We start from the raw sequence: 15,808 nt of genomic DNA, 5'->3' as shown, positions 1-15,808 counted from the left end.
CATAAAAAGACTGCTGCAGCAACTTCCCTGTGCATCGACCACATTCCACCCCTGCAGAGTCAGAAACCCACCTGCTTAGCTGCAACCTCTTCGTCACGCCCATCTCCAATTACCACATAGGTGACTTTCTTTCCAAATCGTGACACGATCCTCTCAAAACAGCTCTCTTTACCTGCCGAAAGACAATCCCACTGTAATGAGCCTTAGGCAGAGAGTAACAAAAGCCTGAATAGGTCCCTTCTTCCCAGTACAGAAACACATCCTTGTCTTAATGGGAAGGGGCTAACACCCAGTTCAGCTGTGAGGCCAGGAGCCACCGCTGTCACACGGCCAGCTGGATGACAGCCGCCACGGGGCTGCTCAGCTGCAGAAATTGTTTCCTGTATAAAAATCCCAGGTAACCCATAGCAGACACCTCAGTGCCAGGTACGCAGCACAACCCCTTACCTATTTTTGTAGCACTATAAATATTTTCAATGGGAAACACTTCGCCCAATCCATACAGGAGAACTTTGGCAAGAGCGGGCACCAGCTGGGTGGTCGTGATCAGGATGTTCACACAGTTTTTTCTAAAAGAAGAAAACACATACGGTCAGTGGTGCTGAGGGCTACTCTGGGCAGCTTGCTCAGCTTTCCAAAGTGCCACATGCTTTGTTGTCCTGCCTTCAGGAGGCTTTCTAGGCCAAGACTTTTGATTTGTGATTTTTGTTTGCTTTTTGTTTTGAACCGAAACTCTCTGGCAGAAATGCAATTTTGTGAGCCCAGTCCTATTAAGGGGACCTTTCTAACAACAGATGTTGCAGCAGAAAAATCCCAAATGGTGCTCAGGAGCGGAGTTCCTGCACTCATTCGCTTTGCTTCTCGGTACTTGTAACAAACAGCAGTCCTATTACATATGGAGACTGCTGCAACACAGCACTGCGTGCAAATCTACGTGAGAGAAAGGGCTGAGAAAGCAATATATACGTTTCCAGTTTCCATACCTGGACTGTATGAGTAGCAGGGACTTTAATGCCGTTTCCAGCCAGGAATCTGTTAGCACTTCTATATCGGTCCTTAGTCGCTGCAGAGCTTCCCTCTTCTGCGGGCTAAGAAGGCCTGGAAGGCAAGCAACACGAGAAGTTTTCCCAGCTGAGTTGGCAAGTCTAACACAGAGTTTATCACTCAGTTTAACAGCTGCCTGTTCTGCAATAAATAACACGGTACTGAAGGCATTTGAAAGCTGAGACTGTTTTGAGCCAACAGGAGAAACCTGCTTCCAGCGACACAGGTGACGCCAGACACCCATCTGTGACACTGACTGTGGGGAACTGGGTAGATAATTTTCTCTGTTTATTTCAAACCATTTCTCAGGATATTTCAAACCATTTCTCAGGATATTTGTTACTAAACGCACTTCTCTTGTACAAAGCACTCGCAGCAGTAGGTGTTGTCCGAGGTGACAGGCAGCAGGGGAAGGAACTCCTGCAATCACCCTCTCTGACCTCCTACTTCCCAAGGACCTCTTCCACTTTAATCCTTTTTAGATATCCTTTTTAATTTCTTTATCACTGTATTTTTTATCCCTTTTAGATACCATTTTCTCAAAGTATCCAGTTTTGAATTAAAAGCAGCCAGAAATGGAGCCCATACACTCAAACCTGCTCCCATCAGTAAATACAAAATGAAAGGAGCGCCTCAAGTCTGAACCTCTCTCCACCCAATTTCCAACCAGGACATAAACCCTCCACCTCACTCCAGCCCTGAAGTACACCAGTCCGCTGACAATGAGGCCACAGAGGGACCCACTGTGGGCTGTGCTGACAACTGCTTTACCATGTGGACAAGTCCTGAAAAACTTTGCATCCAGGTTTCCCACATGCAAAATACGGAATAACGGTCTGAATAAGGTTACTGCAGCATATTGAAAGGCAGACTTAACACTGATGGGATTTTTAAGGCTGATAGTCATAGTTTTGAATACCTGGTTCTTAAAAAATATGTTCAAGGAAATGTTCTATCAAGTTGTGTTTCGGATTTTTTTTTTGTATAAGGCAAATGGTACCAAAACCCACAACCCACCAGGCTGAGTCACCCTGCCAGGTGAACTGCTCCAGCAGCACCCCCCCTTTCCCAGGGATGGCAATGCCAAGATTCAGACTAAACAGAAAATCTATCTACATTTGATATCTGTGGTTTGCATCGTTATTACTACTTTGGCATTGGAAGGGAAGCAAATCGAGAAGATTTTAAGTGACTTTGTGAACAGATGTCATGTCAGACTATGAGCACGATGGCCAAAAGGGTGAACGCTGTATTTCTTGACAATGGCATGATAAAAGAAAGATTTTGTGAAGACATAAGTGAAAAGATCTCCTAAGCAGCATGACAGACAATTAATTTAGGCCTGTTCTAAGCAGACTGACAGGCAGCCTTTCATACAAAATTACAAAGGGACGCTGCACCTGAATTTTCTCTTAGATACAGGACTGGACTGACCACCTCTATCTACATGGTAACTCACAGACTGCACTGGCACGCTGTTCAGTTTTGGAAGACATACCCTCTCAAATTCCATGGAGGTTTGATCCCATTTAGCACTAGCAGAACGGTTACTTTTCATACCCAAACATTCAGGAAAGCAAAAGCCCTGAGAAAGGCCAGGGTCTGGCACCACAAACTGTTTAGTGCTCAGATAAACATCAGTGCAGATGAACGCTCACCTCCGACATTAGTTTTGTATTTGTCGTAGATCTCTCGTACCCTGCGGTAGCGGAAGGCCAGTTTTCTCATCCAGTCCACTCCACCCTGGACTCCGACTGACGAGCTGTGATTCGCATTACTTCCTGAGCCGCTGAAGCCATCCGTGGAGAAATTGTAGTTGCTATTTCAGAAAAGCAGATCTGTTACATGTGCCGTAACAGCAGAACCACTGCAGTTTTTCTGGCAGGGTTGCAGATTTCAGCTCTGGCAGCAGCTAGAAAAGCACCTCGGAGAGGAACTCTGCACAACCACCACCGCACCCCGACAGCAGAGACCGACTTCTACGGGCAACGTACTCTTGACACCCAACTACATTTGCTGCCCGTTCTGAAGTGCTGTACTGAAATGCAGATTCAACTCCTCTTTCACACCCTCCACTATAAAACCTTCCTTTGCTCTTTTGACTGCTCCCTCCTCTGCGATACAGAGCATCCTTCCCCCTAACCCCTTTCCCATCCCGCAGTGATAAACCCCACACAGTATCTTCCAAACATAAAGTCTGTTGTCTTCACATCACAGCTGCAGCTCCCCAGGCAGATGAGCTGCTTTACCAGCAGGAAGCAGGTCCCGCTTCACCACCTTCCCCATATTATTTCTCCCTGACAGGCACTTCATAGACCTTTCCATGAGACAGTTCAGCTCATTAATTGCAAGCAGAAAACTTACCCTCACCCTGCCTGACAGTGCACAATCAGATCACAGACGGATGCAAACCACAGGGAGACTTTTAAAGGTCAAGATCATGAAGTCTGGAGTGCTCGTTCTGCATCCATCATATCATTGAGCACACAAGCAATATTTAGCAGTGGACAATATAATTCACATTGTAATTCCAAATGTCTTCATGTTTTGTAGGTCTTCAAAGAAATAACCACCCAGCAAACAAACAGCATTTGCCAAGTTTCATACCTTGCACAATGCTGACCTCCATCCCTCAACCCCATCTGGGTTTGAAGTCCCCACAAAAAACAGATTACATGAGCTATACACTTCATGCATCCATGAGTACACCACCTTAAATCTTGGCCATTGTCATCAGATGCCACATCTTCTATGTGTACCTGGTCACACTCCTGTTTAAGAAAAAAATTAAAGTCACGCTGTTGTAATCCAGAAACATACTGAAATTTGCAGATTAAGGAAAGTGTGACACAAAACAATCCCCTCACAATTCCCAACAGCAACAAGCCATGCCATACTGCCTCTGCAAAGCTATACATAGCTTCCATCAGCTTTGTCTCCCACTCCTAGGTTTTACTTCTCAGCGCCAACAGGTCCTTGCCGAGACTGGGATTTGAATACCAGAAAAGTCTGAAAGCAGCATGTGTCCATGACATTTAGAGTTACCTGCAAAAAAGGATCTTCGACACTCACTAAACAGGTTGGACTCAAAGCTCACTCACCATCTGAAACTCTTTTTCCATTTCACAACAACAAGCCAAACAAAACCAAATATACCCCAAAACTACATTATCTGGTCAGGTATTGATATTCCATTTCATGAACAGAGCTCATGGTTAATTCTGTTACTGGAGAGCCACAGCACAAGCCCTGGAGTGAAGCATCAGCATGGTGACACTGCCAAGACTCTGGTAGTTAGTACAGCTAATTTAACCCAGAGATAAATTGCAAATACCTTAGGACAAGAAATTATTTTTCCCCATTTCAAGAATTTCCTACTGCTGCTACTAAACCAACAACTACAGCAAGTATGTGTAACATACCAATGACTACCTTTCCAGCACAGGAGACTGTATTTGGTGGGGTTTTGGTGGTTTGTTTTTTTCTGGGACAGGGAGGTAACTGTCATTACCACCTTTGCAAAGTTCACAGCAGCAAGCAGTCACAGCCACAAATGGAAACTTCATTTAAGTTTGTATTTGCATCAACAAAACCTTCTTGTTTTCCCACAATGTGCAGCAGTGATGCACCTACAATTCTTCTTCTATTCACAGTTCTTATTCAAAAGATTCACTGTTCTTATTCAGCCTTACTAAGCTTCAAACTAGTTCTGTAAATTCTGCAAGTTAGGTTCATGAATTCATATTTGTGGACTCATCTCAAAGAAGAAATGAATCAGATTTGCTACTTCCTACCATTTAGTTCCAGATTCTGGCATAACTTCACGTCTTCCTGTATAGGTCGCATTACTGCCTCCATTCCTACGTGATAATTCATCAGTGCACAGCACAGGGCATTGCCATGATTAAAGCAAAGATTTATATTCAACTTCAGTGGAAGTGGTGCACAACAGTGAGATGTATTTAATTTGGTGAAGAGTACTGCACGTGAAAGAGGATGGGAGCTGATCAGAAGTTCTTGAGGCAGGATGGGAACGGCAGAGCGGCAGAGACAGCTTGCAGGAAAGAAGAAGGGCAGGTGCTGTGGGACCTGCAGCTGCGCAGCACGCCTGTCTCTGGAAGCGTGTCCTTCACAGCTGTTACATGGCCAGTGCAACCCACTGAGGCACCGGCTGAGATGCACAAGTTGTTTCCTGTCCTTGACTTAGTCAAAGCCCCTGAGAACTGACACGCTCGAGGTCAGGCCACTTTGTTCTCCACATCTCTGGTCTCCATTTCAAAACAGGACCAGTGAAAGCAAAGTTTACCAGTTCAGAATGCAAATATAAGACAAAGCCCACATCACTCTTGTTATCTATACAGGTTCAAGCAGAAACCCATCAGATTGCTACGAGAGCTCATGACACTAGAAGCCTGCCGAATGCCTGTCTCAGGTAAGTGAGCACACCTCTGACGCGGCTGTGCTTAGAACCACTTAGCTCTGGCAGACTGTTATTTTTTGGCATCAAGCGGCTCTGAAGCACAACAGCCCTCACAAATGGTGCACCATCATCCCGACCAGGTAATGCGGAGTTTTGCCTTTCGAGAACGTTTGCCATGTACCTCCAAGTCATTGAAAAACAAGTGAGTATCAGCTACTTCAAAAATCATCTCCTCCATTGACAGACCTGAGCCAATCACTAGGGTTGGATCCTGGTAAAACAAAAAAAGGAAAATGTAAATTCACTGTGGTTAAAGGCAGAAGTAAATTGTGATAAATCTTTCATCAGTTACACCGCAGCTTCCACTGTATATCAAGACTGACAAAATTCCACCTGCATTCAGTGTTGTGAATTACAATTGCCCTAATATTTTACATAACTCCATTAAAAAAAACAAACCACACCCACATTCTGGTAATACACTGACCCAAAATGTAACAAAACACTTCAGTACTGCACAGCAGGGACTGATACATTTTCAGAGGTAACGCAAATAAACATTCAAAAATCTTCAGTATTTTGAAGGATAAAAAATACTTTCTTTCACAATGTGCTATGACCTCAATAATTCCTAACGATGACAAAAACCAGTTTGAGATTTTAAGACTTGTATTGTTGAAAGGCGTTTGTGATGTCCATATCCTAGTTCTGTATAAAGCCAAATTTAGTGTCCTTTCCCCACCCCAAACTGCCAACAACTCAAAAGTATCACCTTATACATTTAAACCAAAATATAATTTTGTATTCCTTTTCCAAAGATCAACATTTAATTCTGCATGACAAATACGGTTCTTCTTCCACAGAAAAGACAGTATTACCTTGCCATATTTTTGAGCATAAGACCCTGTGAGAAGTGAATGGAAGATTATGATGGTCTCATCCAGGTCCCAGAGAAACACTCGCTGCACAGAGAATAAAACAGTTTAGAGCAGAAACACTCCAAGCGCTGAGCTACAATAAAGGAGCAAGTTTTAGGGTTAACTTTGTGGTGAGTTGCAGTATGCTTTTAACAGATATGAATGACAATATCCATCTTACAGGCTGAACATATTATTAAATTATTTCAGTTTATGCAGTGGAGTTTCTGAGTTTCTATACTGCTACAGTGTGACTACACACTCAGAGTAAGGCCTTCTTGCTCAAACTATTTGAAAAGCTTCTCTTGCTTTTATGAAGTGCTAATGAATTTTAGAGCCCTGCCAGGGTAAAAGTTTACTGTCTGTGATCTGGAGAGCACCAGGTAAATGACCTGGGCGTTTGTCAGACACCTTTGCTCTGATGAAAAAGGGGGACTGGCTGCCACGAGAAGTAGCAGAGCTTCAGTACAGAAGGACTTTGATAAACTTGAGAACTGGGCCAACAGGGACTAGAAGAATGTCACTCACTGCAGATTCTGCACGTGGGGTAGAACAACCTCTCGTATCGGCCCAGGCTGGAAGGAGCTGGAGGGGACAGCGGGCATAGTATGAGCCAGCAGCACCCTCCCTGGGGTAAGACGACCTGCATGCTGAACACTGTGTGCCTCGCTGGTTGAAGGAAGGTGCTGTCTCACCCTGCTCAGCACTGGGAAGGTCACCCCAGATTACATCCCCAGTTCCAGAGGTACGTGAGGGAACGAGAGGGGCCAGCAAAAGGCTGTCGAGACGGTCAGTGGCCCAGAGGAGAGGCTGAGGGACCTGTGATGGTTTATCGTAGCAAAGAGGAGACCAAGGGGGATCTAATAGCAGACCACAACTAGTTGAAAGGGAGCTGCAAAGATGGAGACAAATTCTTTTCATTAGTGGCAGAAGGAAAATTGCCATGGAAAAAGAAGGAAAAATTTGCAGCTTGGAAGAGTCCAGCTGGAGAGAGACAACCTCCTTCCCCAGGTCGATGTAGTAGTCCTGGGACAGATCACTAGACAGATCTAGAATCTCCAGCCTTGGAGGTTCTCAAGACTCAGCCAAACAAAGCCATGGTTTCAGTGCTGGGGACAGCCCTGCTCCAAGCAGGAGAAGGTACTAGACATCCAGATCTCTCCTCCACTGACGCCACTATGATTTCAAGATGCGTGTAGGTGATGCTTGTCAAGGACCACTGAAGAACTCATTTGGGCCAGTTCTCAGACAGCATGGGTCACGGGAATTTCCCAAATAACATCTCAGCACAGGAAAGACATGGACCTCCTGGAGCTGGTCCAGAGGAGGGCCACAAAAACGATCAAAGGGATGGAACACCTCTCCTGTAAGGAAAGGCTAAGAAAGTTTGGGTTGTTCAGCCTGGAGAAGAGAAGGCGCTGGGGAGACCTTATTATGGCCTTTCAATACTTACAGGGGGCTTATACGAAAGATGGGGACAAATTTTTTAGTAGGGCCTGTTGTGACAGGACAGGGAGTAATGGTTTTAAACTAAAAAAGGCAGATTTTCACTAGATGTAAGGAAGAAATTTTTTATGATGACGGTGGTGAGACACTGCAACAGGTTGCCTATAGAGGCTGTAGATGGCCCAACCCTGGAAATGTCCAAGGTCAGGCTGGACGGGGCTCTGCACAACCTGATGTAGTTGAAGATGTCCCTGCTCACTGCAGGGGGGTTGGACCAGATGACCTTCAAATGTCCCTTTCAACCCAAGCCATTCGATGATCCCCTTCCATTTCCATGGAGAAAGAGTGAAAGAAAGAGAGGAGGACTTTTACCACCACCACTGCTCTGCAGCGCTACCTGTAGAAAACAAGATGGCTACTTACCTCTAGTTCACTGTCCTGTGAGGAGGAGGTATCTGCTTTCCTCTTCCCCCTGTTCTTCCCAGGGATGTTTTTTCTTGCCTGCTCATCTAACTCTTTACTTGCTGTTGCTCTTGATAACGAAGGACTTGTGGATGCATCTCCTAAAAGAAAGAAATCATCCCCTCATGTCTCAAAACAAACACCAGCATAAAGCTTACAGCATCTGGCCACAAACCTCCTTTGCAGAAGGTAAGATGTTATCTTGCTTTATTGATGCAGTAGTAGTTGAACCCTTATTAGAACATAAAACATGATTTCTTTGTCCCATCACTTCAAAGCAGCTGTCTCCTCAATTCAGTCCACCAGGACTGAGCTACTTAACTGCATCCTGCCTGCAGTACAAAGCCAAAGAACCTTCTATCCTAAGGTCTGAAACCCCTCAGATGTCTCACCACCCTGGAACTGCTTTACTACTCAATTAATACTTCTTGAGAGAGTACCAGAAACCCTCAGTCTGGAATGAGAGTACAAAGGAAAGCATTTCTCCCTCCCAGATTTCCTGGACTACTGTCCTGCATCCGGCTGGGAGAGAGCTAATTTTCTTCTCAGCAGCTGGTTCAGTGTGTGCGCTGGATTTGGTGTGAGAATCACCTTGATAACACACTGAAGGTTTTGGTTGTTGCTAAGTGATGTTTATACTAAGCCATGGACTTCTGGGTTTCTGAGGCCCTGCCAGCGGGAGGGCTGGGGGGGCACAAGGAGCTGGGAGGGGGCACAGCTGGGACAGCCAGCCCCAACTGCCCAGAGGGATATGCCAGACCACAGAACGCCATGCCCAGTGTACAAACTGGGGGAAGAAGGAGGAAGGTGGGGGATGCTTGCAGTGACGGTGTTTGTTTTCCTAAGTAACTGTTAGGCGTGACAGAGCCCTGCTTTCCCAGGGATGGCTGAACACCTGCCCAGGGGAAGCAGTGAATTAATTCCTTGTTTTGCTTTGCTTGTGTGTGTGGCTCTTACTTTACTTATTAAACTGTCTTTATCTCAACGCACGAGCTTCCTCGCTTTTACTCTTCCGATCGCCTCCCTCATCCTGACACGGCGGGGGAGCAGGGGAGCTGTGTGGAACTTAGTTGCTGGCGGGGGTTAAACCACAACAACTAGTCAAATGTATTTTGTGTCAAGCAACACTACACAACAGAAGATGTTTCTACCTCTGCATAGGCTACTCACCCCTGTGCCACTGTAAAGCCTTAAACGGTTAAACCGCAGCCAGCGCACAGTTATCTGCAGTGTGCTAATCGCACGCAAATCCGCAGTGTGCTAGCTGTGAAGCAGACTCACCTAGACTACAGGTCCATGGGCCTATCCAAGAATTAGTAAAGAACAACAGGGATGATCTGGGCCCTCGAGACAGAGACTTGGCCAAGCACTGTGGCCATGGCTGATGGGGATGTATTATAGAGCCTGTTCTGCTACTGGTAAGAACACCCTTTCCCAGGGAAAAAGGAAAGCACCACCATAAAATAAAAAAATCATGTTTTGATGTGCAGAATATTATGACCATGATGGGAGATACTGTCTGAACCCTTTATTAACAGTTCAGGCAGAAGAGTTAACATCCCAGATGTCTGCCTGACCAGTTCAGAAATAGGATCAGAACTGTAGTGGGAAGGCTGAGGGCACAGAAGACTTGAAAGAGCCTGAATCCAGTCTGGCTCTTGAAGACAAGACATTACAATACCTATGAAAATTAATGCAAAATGGTGAACTTGGAGAATTCTTGAGCTAAGAAAAAAGCACTGAAAACATTAACAACTGGGCCGCTCCCTGGCCCATGCCTTGAAATAAAAGGTCAATTCCTTAGGTTTTCAACATCAAATGAGAACAAATTCTCATGGGTAAATCTGCTGTTGCTCACATCAGCTAGAGGCCAACTGCTTCCTGAAAGAGGGAAAGTGCTTGAAGCACCATGCTTCTTGATTTACAGCATCACAGTGCGGTGTTTGTCATCCCCGTCTGCAGCATCCATAAGGTAAAGGTGAGAGAGGTCTGGAACTTCACTGAGTTAAGGACTCTTGATTTGTATGCTTTGCTCACTGGCAGCCACCCATCCCTGCTCTCAGGCTTCTTGAACAAGTCTGAGGAGCTGGCAGAGCCCAGGTACTACTGCTGGACATGGGGAAGATGGAGAAAGCAAAGTGCTGCAAGGCAATCACTCGCCACCTCCCACAAGCAGGCCGATGCCCAGCCAACGTCCAAGCAAGAGCAACCCTGGAAGCTAAACACTTGCTTCAGTTTTTACTGCTAAACATGACAGTATATGGTATGGGAAGTCCCATTAGTCAGCTCAGGTCAACTGTCCCAACTGTGTCACCTTCCAAGGTTCTTGGACAAGAACACAAGCTGGCTGCAGGGGGTGTGGAGGGGAGAAAGCCTCGACACTGTACAAGCATCCTTCAGCAGCAGCCAAAACGCTCCTGTGTTATCAACACTGCTTTAGCCATGAATCCAAAACACAGCACCAGCAGACTTGCTATGAAGAAAGTTAACTCCATCCTGGATAGACCCAGGGCACCAACAAAAATGAAGACAATCTATATTTTTTTTTCTTCCAGTCTACCAAGTTACAACAGGCAGCAGATTTTGATTTAAAACTGTTCAACAATGCGATAAGAATTTCAGAACTTCTTGTGTAAGACACTGGAAGAAACACTACGTCTTTGCTCTTGTCCTTGTTAAGTATAGAAAACTGTATTTTTGGTAAGGAAATTTTAGTCAACACCACTGCAAATGGTACATTACATGGCATTAGTGGAAAAGGCCAGCTAAAGTTGTGACTTCTCTAGAACAGTCAATTAAACCTTTTCAATCCACTTTCTACATTTCTTCTCTTACCAGCAAAAATCTTCTCCCTCGACAAGTGCCAGGTAATTTACTGCTATCCAGAAGCAGATCTACTCACATGCAAAGCACAGCAGAAGAGCTGTCATTTCAAAAAATGGTTTACATGAAGATGCAGAAGAAAGGACAGGATGTACTCCTGGGCACATCGAGGACCAACTCATTGAGAGGTGATGGCTGAACTACAGCTCTTGAAAACGCCTGAGTAGTGTCTGGAGGGTTCCCATAACTGGGACTGGCAGCTATGTCGTGGCTATCAGGTAATCTGAATATAAAGCTGCGGGAGGGAAAGAGCTAGCAGGAGCTATTGAGACTGGATAGCCCAGGTGAACACCCAGCCCCAGCATGACAGAATCTACAGTCCCCAGGGAGCTGCTGTTGGCAACTCTTCAAGTCACCCCTGGAACCCCCTCTCCCTAGGGCATTCAAAGAACGTGGTAGGTGTCTACTGAATCGCAGCAGTATAAGACTTCCAGCAGGTCAGTCTGGCTGCCCACCATAATACTCCGCACACCAGCGAGACCAGCCTGACAGTGGAAGGCAAACGTCCCGTCCAGGCCCACACGCAAAGGTGCTGCAATCACCTTCTGGAAAAAAGTTTTCCCCATGTCTGCACACTGTAGTGTTTATCAAAGGTATTTTGCAGCCCCCCTGTTAAAGATCCAGTCGTTACCGGAGGAATGCCTCTGCACCGTCCGCGTAGGCACCATGGCATTTGGTTTTTCGGTTGGATACGTAGTTGTTGCTAACGCAGAACTCTCCGTGCTGCTGTCCGACGGCGTTACGACTCCAAAGCCAGAACTCGGGTAACACGTCTGGTACTGACTTTGGCCCAGGATTGTGTATGTAGGATATTCCTGTTAGAGGAAAGGATTTGTTATGATAGAGCCCTTCAGGAAACAATATTACATGACTGGTCGTGGGATCAGGAGCACAAGCGGCCTTTTCTTCTGTCCTGCCAGTTACAGGGAACGAGGGAGCATGTCATCGACAGATCATACAGATCAATACCTGAATCAAGGCCTGGTGGCAAAGGCTACATTTCGTGATTTCTGATCATGGGTCAGCACCATTTATACAGCACCAGGCCTGCTGGCGACAGATGGGGTTCACCTGTCTCTCAAAGATGGGAAAGGACGCTAGGGTTTGGGCCCCTCACGGGCAGAGGGACGCAGAGGGGCTGGAGCGTGTCCAGAGCCGGGCAGGGGGCTGGGGTGGCTGGGGGGGGTCGGCCTGGAGAGGAGGGGGCTCGGGGGGCCTGATCGCTCCCTACAGCTCCCAGACAGGAGGGTGTAGGCAGGGGGGGTCGGTCTCCTCCCAGCCGACAAGCGACAGGACAAGGGGAAACGGGCTCAGGCTGCGCCGGGGGGGTCAGATCGGGTGTTGGGAAACATTTCTTCACCGAGGGGGCGGCCAGGCACTGGCACAGGCTGCCCAGGGAGATGGGGGGGGGGGCGCGGTGTCACCATCCCCGGGGGTGCTGAAAAGCCACGTAGATGCGGTGCTTGGGGACATGGGTCAGTGGTGGGCTCGGCAGTGCTGGGGCAACGGCTGGACTTGATCTCAAAGGCCTTTTCCAACCTAAATGATTCTGTGATTCTATATTAAGATGACTTTTATGCTAGAATATGCCTGTCAAAGAGAAATCCCAGCACAAGCACAGTCTGACTTTATGCTATTTCATTCTGTCTGTGTAAGACACCTTCCAAAAGGGCTGGGATCTGACCTCCCAACAGTCCCGCACACGGGCAGGTTCTGCAGACTGGAGGCTAGCAATCACAGGGCTGCCACTCTGTCTCCAGTTTCTTCAAAAAATAATTCATTATGAATAATGTGACAGCAACAGGGGAGTATCAAGTGGATGCCAAAGCCACCCTGTGCTCTGGAATTTGTGGTTTTGTCTTGTGTTTTATTTTCTGAGAGCAGATGTACTGACAGCAACAGAAAGTCATCTTGGCACTGGCTGAGGGTGCAATGCCAGCTACAAGAGCTACAGATAAACTGCCTTTACTCATGTCCTGACTTCAGCAAGCAACTATTTTGCATGCTGTGATGAAAGGTATCCATTTATGAAGACTATTTACTCATTTAGGAGATCACTGATCACCTGAAGCTGTGCTTGAGGATTTTAATTTCTGCTACAGATAGTAAAGAAAGCAGCCATCCCAAATGTCATGTCACACTCTTCTAGCACACAGTGCACTCCTTGGTTCCCTCAAAGAGCAGTGGACTTGTGAACCAGGCACCCTGGTCTGCACTACCGAAAGAAAAATCTTTTTTTTTCCCCTTACAGCTCCAAGCAATTTTATGTTAATGAAAGAAACTTAAAAACCAACAGCACAAGCATACAAGAATTTTTGTGCATCCATTGCATTTTCCACACTTCCTATATTCTCTTTCTGCAGAGTTGTGACATTGAAGGGCTCCTTTGCATATCTAAATACTCAGAATGGCAGTTAACACTGACAGTGCTATGTATTACCTGCAGCAGGTCACAGTCAGGAGGAAGGGCTCTATGCTAGCTGCAGGGATTTTTTCCTTTGTTCTATTCTAGCACCATCAGAATGCATCTCCTACTGTACTGTTGTGGGGTTTCAGTTTGTTTTGTGTTCAACCTATTTTCCTTTCCTTGCTGAGGGAGAACAAAGGCATTGAAATAACATCCACCTATAATCCTCCCTGTAGGTTTGGTTCTCAAAACAGTTTTCTTCTCCACTGTCTCTCTTGCAGAGATCTCAGTACCCTGTTTAGAGATCCACCTTCCACACAATCGGCAGACAAGGAAACTGCTTTGAATATACGAAGTGAGTTTGTTGCAAAGGCCAAAGGGAAAAGCTTTATGGTTAAAGAGACAGAAAGAGTAATTTTGCTGACCTGGAGTTCCATACCAAGCCCTATAACTCTAGTACCCATTGTGCTCCATTTGAAGCGATGCAAATATTTGCCCTGCCTTTGTTAGTTTTGAGTAACATGTTAAACAAAGGTGAAGGAGATGCTGCACATAAATATAGCAAGGAAGTTTTACCTGTGAGATGCTGGCTACTGCTGATGTGGAAATATTGACAACAGTTGAGGATGTAGAGACTGGACTGGCATTGGTAGTTGATGCTGTAAAATTAAGAATTACTGCATTAAATGCTTCTAAAAAAATCACAAAAGACAAGACAAATCCAGGTTGTGAGAAAAGTACTTACTAGGCTTATGTGCAAACATTTGTGCTTCCAGTACCAGTCTGCTTGTAACAGCCAAAAAAAGAGCTGGAGCATATTTTCAAACCAATTACGTTTCATCTGGGATTACAGGGAAGGAGAGCTAGCGTATCTTTAAAAACAGTACTATCAAAATGTTTCAGAAACCTTTTCCCTCCATGCCTGCTAAGCAACTGGAGTATAATTACAATGGCTTCACATCTTTACTAAGAGTTTTGAGAAGACAACAATCATATTCTGATGTTCAATCAAGTAGTAGTTGAAAATTAATCAGAACACATCAGTAAAATGTGTTAGGAAATAAATGTGTTTAAATAGCCCTGATAAAAAAATTCTCTCTGCGTTGGACTTAGCATATTTAGTCTAACTAGATTAAAAAAATTAAGGAAACAGTAAAAATATTTCAAATAGTATAAGAAGGGTGCTTCCTAATGGAGAAAGCGAACATATCTCCCCATATCCCTGTGAGACTACAACTGTTTCTTGGATGAGACTTTCTGAAATAATTTGTCAACAGCTTGTAGGACAAATTCTTAAGAGACATGTGGTTGTTAGTGTGATTTTTAAGATGTTTAATAGCCTCCATGTTACTGCATTCAGTTCCTCCAAAACACAGAAGAGGCTGCTAGAGCACTGTCTGGGAACACCAGTCATTTAGCAGATTTTGTGGTTTTACAGCCCCAGGGCTACTCCATTAAGCATTACTCCACACCAGGTTTTGGGACCCTCAAAGATTAGTGAAAACAAATAATGAAATTGGCATGAACAAAATCAGGATGTACTAAACCAGGTGCCAGCAGAAATACTATTTTTGCTAAACCTTCTGTCTCTGCACACAAATAAAACCAAAAAGCACTTTTCGAAGCTTATGAAAAGACCTGGAGAAACCCACAGTATCGCCTGCTTCACCATCACTCTGAGAAAAGCCCTCACTTTCTGCAAGTAACACCCATGCAGAATTCACCCCAAGACTGAAAAAGTCAAGCTTCTGAAGGCTTCAGTCTTTCTACCCCAGGGCAACAGACCCCACCATGAACTCTCCATCAATGTAGCACAGATACTACCTGGTGAAAGCTCCTGGAAAGAGGAATGGATCCAAAATATGCCTCAAAAAAGATGAAACCTGAAAGAAATGTATCTTCAAAGAGGTGCAGAAATACACAGTATTTACAAGAGGTGAGAAATGTGAAGGGTGACATCTCTGCGGAAGCAGAAACGAAGGTCAGTAATTAGCCCCTGGGAAGCCCCTCACAGATCGGAGCAGCCGTGTTCAAAAACAGATAGGAGAGAATTTGGGGGGAGAACACAGAAAAGGGAAAAAAGGCTGTACTGAACAGCAACAATGGTAATGAAGATATTCAAGTACCTACTGTAGCTACACAGCTACTAGAAGCACAATTGTGAGAATAAGGTACCCGTGACAGATAGTCCTCATAAGCAACTGCTGGAGAACAGGGGCCAGGGCTAGT

The 15,808-nt window shown here is 45.4% G+C and overlaps 1 protein-coding gene across 13 annotated transcripts in view; it reads right to left on the bottom strand.

Moving 5' to 3' along the window:
- The window catches only part of EYA3 (EYA transcriptional coactivator and phosphatase 3), a 59,245-nt gene that overhangs the window by 3,665 nt on the left and 39,772 nt on the right, over positions 1–15,808 (bottom strand). For 6 of the 13 annotated variants that reach the window (XM_056330109.1, XM_056330117.1, XM_056330110.1 and 3 more), the window contains 10 exons: positions 14,156–14,238; positions 11,804–11,987; positions 8,251–8,390; positions 6,343–6,426; positions 5,646–5,735; positions 3,652–3,815; positions 2,703–2,863; positions 984–1,098; positions 448–569; positions 72–172 (listed from right to left, as the gene is read on the bottom strand). In XM_056330109.1, the coding sequence (XP_056186084.1) occupies positions 72–172; positions 448–569; positions 984–1,098; positions 2,703–2,863; positions 3,652–3,815; positions 5,646–5,735; positions 6,343–6,426; positions 8,251–8,390; positions 11,804–11,987; positions 14,156–14,238 (1,244 nt within the window). The remainder of the gene's footprint in view (positions 1–71; positions 173–447; positions 570–983; positions 1,099–2,702; positions 2,864–3,651; positions 3,816–5,645; positions 5,736–6,342; positions 6,427–8,250; positions 8,391–11,803; positions 11,988–14,155; positions 14,239–15,808) is intronic. The other 7 variants (XM_056330111.1, XM_056330114.1, XM_056330106.1 and 4 more) reach the window with 4 other exon arrangements.

Source organism: Falco biarmicus, chromosome 3 (genome assembly GCF_023638135.1).
Source record: "Falco biarmicus isolate bFalBia1 chromosome 3, bFalBia1.pri, whole genome shotgun sequence".
Lineage (NCBI taxonomy): Eukaryota > Metazoa > Chordata > Aves > Falconiformes > Falconidae > Falco > Falco biarmicus.
The sequence above is the reverse complement of the archived record's forward strand: the minus strand, read 5'-3'. Positions and strand labels throughout refer to the sequence as shown.